The sequence below is a fragment of the Lonchura striata genome, chromosome 14 (genome assembly GCF_046129695.1).
Source record: "Lonchura striata isolate bLonStr1 chromosome 14, bLonStr1.mat, whole genome shotgun sequence".
Taxonomy (NCBI): domain Eukaryota; kingdom Metazoa; phylum Chordata; class Aves; order Passeriformes; family Estrildidae; genus Lonchura; species Lonchura striata.
Window position 1 is genome coordinate 10,106,577 of NC_134616.1, and position 12,182 is coordinate 10,118,758.

General features: G+C 37.7%; 1 protein-coding gene across 14 annotated transcripts in view; it reads right to left on the bottom strand.

Annotated features, from left to right (window-relative positions):
- The window catches only part of TENM1 (teneurin transmembrane protein 1), a 794,184-nt gene that overhangs the window by 132,214 nt on the left and 649,788 nt on the right, over positions 1 to 12,182 (bottom strand). For 13 of the 14 annotated variants that reach the window (XM_077786535.1, XM_077786536.1, XM_077786540.1 and 10 more), the window contains 2 exons: positions 10,037 to 10,275; positions 21 to 173 (listed from right to left, as the gene is read on the bottom strand). In XM_077786535.1, the coding sequence (XP_077642661.1) occupies positions 21 to 173; positions 10,037 to 10,275 (392 nt within the window). The remainder of the gene's footprint in view (positions 1 to 20; positions 174 to 10,036; positions 10,276 to 12,182) is intronic. The other variant, XM_077786544.1, reaches the window with a different exon arrangement.

Genomic DNA, 12,182 nt, shown 5'->3' on the forward strand with positions numbered 1-12,182 from the left:
GGCTTCTCATTTACACGTACCTTTTTTTTCTGTTTTATCCGAAGCTTTTCCTCCAATTGGTGAGTAAGTAGTACCCATGGATTCTGTTCCTTTATTTCCTTTGCTAACTCCATTTTCATAGAGCTGCCCTTCCACAGGCTGCAGTTGCCAGGTTAAACCAAACAAGTGTACTGCTGCAAAAAAATGAAGACCAATTAATTGATGTCTAAACTACAGCACCTTCCGTGAGACTACGAAAGAATGCTATGACCCAGTTTCTGCAAAGTCAAGTATTACTTTATCCTGTTAGTAATAAATCAGAATTTCAAGGGGGCTAATGAGCAATTTACCATTTTACCTTAAAACTCAATGTTTAATTAGTTTCCACACTTTCTTCTGGAGATCAGCCAGGTCAGGATGAATTTCTGCAGCAATTAATGGAATTACTTGCACTTAAAAGGATAACAGTTGAATAAATTCAATATTGTGTGACAGATTCTAATGCTACATCAGTGTTGTCCCTCAGCTTTTTACTATTAATAATATCAGATTTTGTTGACAAAAGCAATGACACCAACTAAAACATCTCACTTTTTCAATCCAGTTTGAAGTGAAACTGTGCCCACTGCACTCTGAAACCCTTTAATTTAGGTTAAACATAAGCAAAATCTTACTCTTACTTACTGGTTACTTAACCAGACTTACTCTAGAACTGCACTGCAGATAAAAAGCTGGCTCCATATCTAAAATATATGCAATTATTCAACAACACAAGTTAACAGAAATATAGTTGTTATTTATGTATGTACAAGGAAAAATGACTAAATAATCCTTTTTAAAAGTTATAAACTATCTTTATTGCCATATGCAGGGGCTGCCTACTCTACTTTGCCTACTCTACAGAGCCATTCATATTTTCTGCTTTCCCTTCTTTGTTTCTGATCTGAGGCCTTGAAGGATGGTTGGAGAAAGACAGCAACAGAGGATCTTATTTTAGTATAACATGACAGTACTGCAGGTAGTCTAGACAATTACTTAGGTCTTAGTGAGAAGGGCAAATTACCCCAAGGAAGAGGTTGACTTAGCATTGAAGTAGCTCAGCAGGGAGGACTGATGACCCACTAAAATATGGATTGAGGATGACCCCCAGTGAGGAGCTGAAATTGTCACATGAAGAGCAAAGCCGGAGCAGCAGCTCTTTAGCCACATGCAGCAATTAGCACTGAGTAGGATCTGCCCACAGTGGGAGCCTAAAAGGCTATATATTTGCTCTTCCTGAACCATGTAGAAACCTCAGAGACTCCCAGGAGAAATAAGTGTGATCTAGAATAGGTCTTGCATTGAAAAAATACATAGTTTTATTCTGCACTTGTACATACTTCAAGGAAAATATCTCAATACAACCAGGAAAGTTGGAGTCCAGTTCTCATATGTTTGGTCACAAGTCTCCCTTGTACACTGAAAAGTTAAATGATAAAAATTCAACAAAATCCCAAGCCTTGAATGGATTCCTGTCAAGGACTTGGGAACACTACCACAAGAATGCAAAGCTGCCAAACTAGTCATTAATTCCAGATCTGTGCACTCCAGTGCCACCCAACTACAGATACATGATCCAAATCAAGCAGATGAGAGCATTACTACTGAATTAGGGAGGTGGCAGTATTTTTGAGAAATTTACTGCATCTCAAACCAGTGACACCATCAGATCTGGATTCTGGAGACTGGGCAGCACACACCCACTCCCCAGAAGATGTATTGAGAGCTCAAGCCTGGATTGCTTCATATTCTATGGTCTTGAAATCACCAAGGGACCATGATAATTTTTTGAAAAGTCTTACAGTCAGACCACACAGAGTTAAGGTCTGAGTTTTGAGATTCTTAATGTGAGACAGTTCACTGCCACGTACAACAAAAAGCAGCCTTGACATCTCTAGAGTAAGTGCTCTTGCTCCTGGCTTGAGCTTCTGGACATTATTATTGTTTAAAGAGTTATTAACAACAAAAGGGAATATAGTTTAATGAGACTGGTAGTTAATGAATGCACATTTTATTTATACTAATGCAAATAATTGTATAAGCACTTGAAACAGATCACTAGAAGCAAAACACAACTGCTCACATCAATAATAATCTTTTCATGGTTATGGAATCCTGAATATAAAATAGTTGCTTTCTTACACTATTCCCATTGTTGTTATCATTCATTTCCTAGGAGAGCATTTGCACATGCTGCAGAGGGACATCACAAAGCCAGGGCTGAACGTGTGCTGCAGCTTTTCCTCAGTGCATGCCTTTGTCACATTGCACACTCTGCACACATTATCATCCACTCGCACCAATTCCAGCCCTTTACTGGCTTTGTCTTCCTTCAGGCTGGGGAAGTGCTGTTGTTTTTATAGCTTGTGCCAAAGCTTGGCAAGCTGCAAAACTATCTGTATCTACATTTGACAGTCAGCTTCCTCCCTGGAAACACCAACTGCGTGGCAGAGAGGATGGTCTCTGCCAGGCTCGGATGTCTCATCCCTGGGAGGTGACACAGGGCACTGGACTTGTGCTAAACAATGGGCACAACTGAGGGTTGTACAGCAAAGCACATGGCTGTGAAAATAAGATCTGTGTGAACTGATCCGAATGACTTCAAACACTGCAGAAAACCAGTCACCTTGCAATCTTAAAATCATCCCAATTCTCGTTACATTAATTATAGCTATTAAGAAATTACCTTCAGATCCAGGTGTCACTCTGAGACTTAACAGACCACAAACACCAGTGAAGGTATTAATTCCTAGAGATACTTTTTCAGAAGTTAACTACAGGGAATGACTGATATTTATTTAGCAGACACAGAGCCCTCTCTAACCTCTTCATTTTCTGTGATACTTTTCTTTTACATAGGGTATACAAAATTCCTATGGAGCTTTTTTCCTACAACATATATGCAGCATGTTTTAAATAGACAGTTATTTCACCAAATAAGATTACATAAAACTTTCAACTCTCCATCTCTCAAATCTCTTTAGAAATAAGTAGGCATGTACTGAATTTTGTTAAAAAGCTCAAAAGAACTTATCTTTTGAGTTATTCGCCTTTTGATTTTTTTCTAGTGGATTTCTGGTTTTTACAAAAGGGGCACAGAAAATGCTTTGCACTTCAAATGTGGGCCACAATGTCATTTCCCCCAGCATAAATCCATTTGCAAGGTTCTCAGCTGTATTTCCCATGTGTAATGCCCAGGCGTAAGCTCCTACTCCACAGAACAAATAGGAGATGATACCATAACTCAGTCTGACTTAGAAGGAGGTAAGGGGTAAGAAGGAGGGAGATTCACTTTCTGATCTATATCTCTGTCCTTTCCTCCAAGCTCAACCTTCTGAAGACCTTGACTGCAGCACCCTTGAGGGCTGCCTGCTGACTAACAGCATAAAACCCACTATTAGGACTAAGGAAGCATTAGATGATGCAGCTCAGCTTCACACAGAACAGCCTCTGAAGTCTGATGACTACACTTACATTACAGAAGAAGCAAAAGCTACTCTGGCTCTCCCTGTCTGGTATTCCAAAAAATTTCTGCAATCACATACCCTGTATTCTGCAGCACCTAAAACATTTCAGGTACTAGTAGGGTGTGTAAAATCACTGCTGAGCTGCTACCTTTTCAGGCAATACCCAAGGGCCAGCAGGCAAATGGAGATGAAACAGCTTGTTAGCTGGCATGATTGCAAAATTCACACTTCGGTTAGGAGGGGCTGTGATGAGTCAGCAGGAGCATCAGACCCTAACTCACATCAGCTGGCCTAACCAAACCTCTCCACTGACAGCTGAGTGCAATACTCTCCCTGCTGGGAGGAACTGCATTCATCTGAAAAGATATTCTTTCTTGGCTTGCTTGAACATCCAGTATAATCCCCTGTAAATAATTACATTATTACTTGCTGTGTGCAATCTATGAGTTGCACGTTGCCATGACCAGAGTTGTACATTGCTTTCACCAAGGTGATCTGGAGGCAAAATTAATCTGAAGGCAAAATTTGACCCTCTACATAATGTGGGGAGATAGGGCTTACATGATGGATACTACCATACCTACATTTCATTATATTTTATTAGATAGCCCTTTTTAATTCAAAATTTCTGATAAAATTCTAACACAAAAGTTGAAACGATTTTTTTTTTTAACATGCATTATGAATGTTATGGCAAAACCTAAATTTGGAGGAGTCTGTAGTCAGTGGATTTGAAGAGACTGAAGGATGCCATGGGTTTATGATGAACTTAAATTTTTTCCTCAGCTACCCTGCCCTGGCAGGCCACACAGTGGAGCTGTGCAGGGTAATTTTAAATGACCCCTCTCTCTCAAGTACAGAAGATCCTAGTCATAGTACCAAGCTTTTCTTAGCTAAATTATTATGCTTCTTAGGTTAAAAAAAAAAAATAAAAATATTAGGTATAAAACAGATCTCTTGCAGAAAAAGAAATATTAAAGGCCTACATCATCTAACCTTTCAATAAATTTCTTTAATGGAATCTCCAGCAAAAGATGAAAAGTAAGTGTGACTTTATGCTGTCTAAGGGATTTTCCCTACTCAGAGGCAGGTTTCTGTTGCTTTATGTTACTGCTGTAACTGAAATCAGGAGGACCATGTTCAGAACAAAAGCTTGGGTCTTTACCTCTGAAGTAACCGATCAGATCACTTATTTTGCCCAACATTTAAACAAAACAAACTGAAAGTTCAAGACTGACTACCTCAGTCCCCAAAATTCTATCACATACTTAGGTAAATATCTACAAAGATAAAAGCAATTTTTTTCAGAACTGGCTTTGTAAACTGGATTAACCCGCCATCTGCTAGGAAGCCAATGATCTAATTTAATTTATTCTTATCTACCTTCTGTGTAAGCACAGCTTGTCAACTCCGGTGCTACATTTTTGGCAGAATGTGAATAAGAGCCTTGGCTCCAGTGCAAAAGAGACACTCGGTAGTGAGGAGACATCAAAAAAGTCCTGTGCAATAAGTACTTACTACCTGCAAGATGAACTTCAAAGGACAAAAAATCCTGCAAATGTGAAGCTCCTCCAAATTGCTGACCTCCACTAAAGGCTTCTGTTTAGCTATCTTTGCTTTTTTACAGAATCTCAGTAGATCATCCCCCTGAAGCCCAGACTTCAGAAGAGCTGTTACAGAATGTGTATCAGCAGCTGACTACTTTTTCTGCACCTGCTCTAAGTGCCAGAAAATTATTTGTTTCTGTAACTGCTAGCAGGTTCTGTTTATAAAACTGGATTTCACTTTGGCATAATGCCACTGATGCACCAGTATCTCAGTTCCAGTAAAGGTGAATTAATGAGAAAAATACCTGGACACATGAGCCAGAATCTAAGTTTTTTTCATGACCTTTAGAAGAGGTGATCTTCTGTAAGCTCATTTTACAAATAAAATACTATTTCATTCTACTGTAAACAGATTTCAGAATTTGAGGCTTTTAATATTTGATACAGTCTTCAGAATATTTTTTAAAATCCACATTAAAGTGGCAAATTGTTTTGATCATCTAGGGCATTTAATAAGGACTTCTTCCATGTGCTTGTTATAACCATCTTAACTCTCAGCACTCTCCTCTTTCTTAGGAAGTCTTATCTTTATACCTAATATATTTTTATACCTGAAAATACAAATATACCCCCCTCTCCTGCAATCCTCCTAGAGGGATGATGGTTTCATTTTTCATTACTGAGTCATATTTTATACTTAGGAACAAATAAAACCTAGTCTTGGCAACAGTAAATGTTTCTCCTCTGAATACTTAAAAGATTTGTGACAGTATCATGCTCTGCAGTAATCCAGGAGAGCAGACACCACAATTCCCAGCTGAGAGATCCTGATGAATCTGTCTCAGAGTTCCCCCAGTAAGGAGTTCAATGGCATTTCAGGGTTATGCATCTGTATCACAACATTTGCATAACCCTGAAACACCTAGCACTGTTTACTATACCATTACATTCTTCAGTGTACAGCAGTATATTTTCCCCTTGATCCCTCTCTGTATAATTTCTTTTTTGCTACTTTTATACATTGTCTAAAGAGATGCAACCAATGTCATAAATCTATGCAACGAGATATATACGTCCTTAAAATTTGGCCTGGCCTTTCCCAATGTTGAAACCATCACTCCTCTCCCTTGTACATGGAGTGAGAAATGACAGGTCACAGTGTCAGGCAGCACAGAGGCTTTAATTTCCTTACCCTTCATGTGAATATAATTTAACACCCAACACCCACCTCCACTGCCTACTCATAAATAGTGATAATATCATGAAGGATAGGGATGACTTCATATTCATACTTGAGAATTCATTTGTATATAAAATAGTCATTTCATAGTCAGGGATGGTTAAATCCAAGAACATGAGATGCAATTTTCAGAGGCACTGAACATTTGCATCACCTGCTGAAATCAATAGGAACAGTGGGAGTTCTGCACCTTTGATCAATAGGACCAGTGATTTGCAAGTCCAAAATCAGCTGCTGATAAAATGGTGAAGTATCATGGAAGAAAAATCCTACTCACTAATGGGCTAAAAATAACTAGTAAATGAGCAGCCACAGCACCCATTGTATTGTGCTTAAAGGAAATGACGTGGTGTTGCAAAAAACCAAACGAAAAAATGTATTTCTTATTCTATCTCTTGTATTTGCAAAATTTGCTCTTTAATTTTTTTGGCAAGACTCTCAGGCAGACCAGGAACTGCTGGTGAAGCTGAACAGTCCCCCATGCATTGGTGAGAGGCATCAACATCACCTCCCTGAGGTGTGTCCCAACTGCTCACCTGCCTCACTGCCCACGTAATTCAACAACCTTGTCCCAGATTTATGTGATTTACATTTCTCAACACACAGGAAAACAGAAAAATGAAAAATAAAAGTATGCAGGACTTTCTCCATAGAAAATAGTTCAATGCATTTACAATTACATCTCCAATAGTCTGAAGACCAAACATGCACTTTATGAAAAAAGGTTTTTTTTGGAGTAACTACTATGACTTTAGAACCTATTCACAGAGATTACTCCAGTTGAAGTGAAAATATGTGTTTTTCTTGATCAACTAAAGGTTTTCAATAAATCTGCTGTTATACAACCATCAACAGTGTTCTATAATTTCCTTACTGTCCATATAATAGTCAAATTTATTTCAAAAAGGCCAAATAGTAAACACAGTGATTATAGGCCAAAAGAGGATTAATGGAGAAATAGTATTTTTTTTAACTGAGTAGTAGTTCAGAGGAGAGAAAATACACAAGAATTACATGTTCTTATGTAAAAGCTTCGCTATTGAGTCTCACTGATAAGAGGGAAAGGCTGAAAAATAAAAGAACAAAATCATTTTGCTAGTTTACCTTCTGATCGAAAAGAAATCACAGCTTAGAGCACTCTGGCACAGGTCTCAGTTCATTACAAATATAAGAGCCACTTGTAAATTTTGATGTGGAATAAGCTTCATGTCTCTTAAGACTCTGGAGATGTTCTGACTTGAAGCTGAGATTTGGGCGCAGTTTTAAAAGTTAACATGTAGCTCAAGCATTAAATGGCAGTGAAAAATACTTGAAAAAGAACATTTAAGTTCTTAGATAAGGAGAAGACAAATCTTGATGTTAAAGCTTGATCAACAGTCATTTGGTCTGAAATTGTAGTTCATGGCAAGTTAATGCAGGCTATGCCTAAAAATACAATGATGAAAACAATTTTGCCTTTTAGAAGTCTCCCTTATTTTTTCGAGTAACAACTGCTGAGCTGATCACAGGTTGTTTGGTCCTGAAATTGAAATTAGTTTTGTTTTACAGTGTAGGCCCATGTCTGTTGTGATTTCTCAGACACAACTTATTCTGACTTGAAGAAAACTTGGAGGAGTGAGGGATGTGAATCATGGTGAGCAAAGAGAAAATACTTGGGGGAGTGAATTTTAACTTCAGAGAGTTACATACAATCTGAATTTCTATATTCAAGTACTTGTTTAAAACATGCACATTTAAATTTTTTATATGAAAAGATATGCAAATATGCAAGCCTACAGAGCCAGTGAACTCTGAAAACAGTTTATATGCTATGATTCAAATCCAGCAAAAGGAAAAGAACTAAGGTATATGAGTCATAAGAAGAGACCATAAATTTATCTAAATATTTAACCAACCAGAGATGAGCAAAAGGAGTATTCACTTGGAATAAACTAATTAAGACTACCTGAATCTGCAGGAAAGCTTATGCAACTCAAAAATTTCTGGGGAAAACCAGAGCAAATAATGGCATCCATTAATTTTTTCTGAATTAGAACTCCTGGTTCAAAAATGTGTATTTTTTCCATAGAAAACATAAATAGGAATGGTAATAATTTATAAAATGCAAAGGCATTTCCAGTTTACCTGCTTCTGTGTAACTAAAGAAAACATGTTACATCCTTGTGTTACCAAGATATGACAGACACATCTATAGGAGAGTCACACAGAGCTCGTTAATGCACGGTGACAAGGAGTGCTTCCAGCCTTCTCAGGCTGATGACATATAGCAGTATATCCCTAGAAAGTTACAAAAATTTCAGTGGCAGACTTGAAATCTAAACAGGGATGAAAGAGGCAGATAAAATCTAAATGGTGTGGGTGGGATAAAATGTGCAGCAAACAGATGAGGCTCCAAAAATGATACAGCCTGTCCTAACCGAGGGCATATGCTCACCAGCTGTTATGTAAATCTGCAATTAATGGAGCTTACAAGATCCTCAGGTGCTTTCAAATCATCATGCACCAGAAATGCTCAAATCTGCTTTCCCATATGCATTAGGTGAGGATGCTAGGAAAAAATCCCTCCTGATGAGCGTCTTGCTGACAATAACCAGAACTTTGTGACCATGGGACTGAAGAAAACCTCAGTGGGAAAGAAGAAATTATTGAAATGTTAATAATTTTCACCATAGATATGTTTATTCAGAGAGTATAGAAAATCAGTGGCCATTTATCAGTTTGGAGGTATCTGTACTTGTACTTCTGTCAAGTTTTACCAAGTATGAACTGCACTCTTTCAGGTAAACCTGGAATTATTCCCATTCAAGCTATAGGGTACCAGGAATACTCTGGCTCCTGCCACCTATGAACTGCCATCTAAAACAACAGTCTAAGAGTTAGTGAGACAGCAAAAACAAATTACATTTCCATTTGTTTACAGAATCCACAGTCACATTCTTAAATTCTACACACAGAATGTTCTTTAATATTTTCAATTCAGATTGAAAACCCAATGCAATAATTAAAGTTCAGGCTAAATGTTATGTAGTAAGCCACAAAGAATTGCTCTTCCACGTATGCTTGTAACCCCATTGACTTCAAGTAACCTGTCCTCCAAAAACAAACAAAAAAAACCCCAAACAAACCCCAAACCTGAGGAAGCCCTTTCTAGCTACTCTGATAAACCTGTCCAATGTATTCTTCTAACAAAATGGCAAAATTGATACTATATAACCCAGTTTTTAAACATAAATTCAATAAAGGGATAACAAGATCTATCTTAGACAACATGGTATAAAATTATTCTAGAGCTAGTTGTCATTCCAGCAAATGATATAACAATTAGGAGGAAAATCATGTGAGATTTAAATGGTGATGAGACAGAAGAAATTAACTAAGGGTAGCAAGGCAAAACACAATTAAACATTACCAGTCTTTCAAAATAATTCTTTAAGAGAACCAATGTTGTAAGGCATAATATGAAAATCAAATCTGTAGAAAATATTGCAGCAATTAAAATCAGTAGGAGTCCTCTGCTAGTATAAACATAATCTTGAATAATATTTCTTTCTCCATTAGGTAGCATCAAGGTTAACAGAATAGAAAGTTAATGAGAATTCTATATTCAACCTTTAGCCAATCCAGTGTATTGTCTGCCAGAATTTAAAAAGCACCAATGGCAAATATTACCAGTAAAATATGATTTGTGTTAGTGCAAAGCAAGCAAGACGACAGAGCAGAGGAGGTAAAAGAATAACTGAGCAGAGGAAAGGATCAGGGCTTACCAATGACATAGGTGAGCAACAGTGCCAGGGTCACTGTGATAGCAGTGGCACTCAGAGCTGTGCACTTCCAGTTGCAACACCTGTAAGGTTTGTTAAAAGTGAAGGCAGGTCTGGAAAAGGTACTTCTAGGAAGAGGCCTAGGAGGTGGAGAGTAAACAGTATTGGATGTTAAGGGATAGTTCTGACTGGCTGCGCTGAAGATAGCTGAAGACCCAGATCCATGTTTAAACAGGAAATGCCTACAAAGAGAAGACAAAGAATGATATTGTAAAACCACTCGGTGATGTAAAAAGCAAAAGGAACTATATAATCACTGTACAGTACATACTGCATATAGCCACAGAAAATAACAAAGACAGGAAACTGTATTTGAGTATCCTCTGAGAGGTTTTCAACCACACCACCAGGTGTCCAGCAATGTTGTAGTGAAACAAAACACATTTATTTTTAGAATAAATAAATTCCAAGCTAATTTCCCCATGTTTCAGAGTAATGCTGAGGGTAGGTTGTTTCTCAGTGGAGTTCTGGGATCCTCCAAGAAGAGCAGCCCATGTGCCTTTACACAGGTGTGACAGAGACATGGGAACTGCTGCCAGCAGTATCCCCTCCATCCATACCTAACTGGTTGATTCACCTGGAATACTCCAAAAATGCTAAAGCCAATGCCACTGTGAACATTTATTTTTTACCATGGAATATAAGAAATTTTAAAAAAAGTGACTACAAGGATAATCCATTCTGGAGAACTGTAGTTACTATATGGGTGAGCACAATTTCTTTACTGTTCTTAATTGAGCAATTTTGAGAGTAGTTTTTATTCAAATGCTTTTGCCTACTGCGGTGATTCTCAAACATACTAAGAAAGAATTCATTTGGAGACCTATTTCAGCATACTTCACAGGATTGATTGCCTTCAAGAAAAAACAGTGAAGACTTACATTAGCACAAAAAATAAGGTAGAAAAATGTGCCTTGCAGAACAGGCGCTGGTGCAGAAGTATAGAGTAGTTTTTTTATAGGAGGAAGAATGGTTTTTCAGGATTGGCAAGGGCTCTCCAAGAGAATTTAAGAAAGGTTATTTAATATTAAACAATAACTTATTGTGATATGTGCTCAGAAATTGTGGCAAAAAGGGTTAGTTCAGGCCATACCAACCACATACTCTTTTGGAAACACCAGCTTTCTTTGGTCCTTCTTGCCTTTGTTTTAGCTAAAGGAGCAAGCATCTTCAGTGCCCTCTTTTCTCACAGGTGCACCTCTAAAAGTCATGCTACAGCATGCACCCAAAGCAGTTTAGAGAAGCTTGGTGTTCCTCTGTCTCAAGCTGAGAAAGCAAGTGCCATGGGCCAGTATCTTCCCAATGGCAAATATGCCTTTATGCCTTCAGCAAGGCACAAGACAAGTTTTTGAATGCATAAATGGATCAACCAATCCATGCTGGGAGAATTTCTTTGATGAATACACAGTGGGATGCATGCAGGATCAAACACTCAAGAGTATGAAACATTGTTATACTGTGACATTTGACTTTAAGAATATTGTAAATACATGTTCTTGAAATGGTAATTGCTAAAATGGTGTAATGAGTATGGTATTATGTATTTCCATTGTAAGATTTTAAAAGGAAGGTTATGGTTTTCAAAATGCCAGATTATAGAAAATAAAAAGGTATTACAGAGCAGTTTTATCTTTTAAAGAGCCCTTTAGTTACATAAAAAAGAAAGCAAATGAGAATAAAGGTTAGCTTGCCCTGCAGTTTACAGGGCCTTGTGTATCAGGAGTCTTATGACTAAACCACAAGAATGAAATTTGAGTATTAGTTACTTCTGCTTCATGAATATTACCCAAATGAGCTGCACTCAGATGAAATTGGACATCTGACCCTGAGTACAGCATCCTGGCAGTGCATCAGACAACACATTCTAGTTTTCCTTCCCACTGACTTCCACAGCTGTAAATACACACATTAGAAAGATGGCATAGCTCTCCACATTGTAATGTTACCTCCATTTTAGTTCAAAAGTTATAAACTCATATACAGTAAAATAGTAAATTCAAATGAAGTAATAGAACTGTTTACAGGACTATATAAACCTGCTTCTTTCCTATCAGGCCATGAGAGCACAGTTGGTTTTTTTGGATTCAAA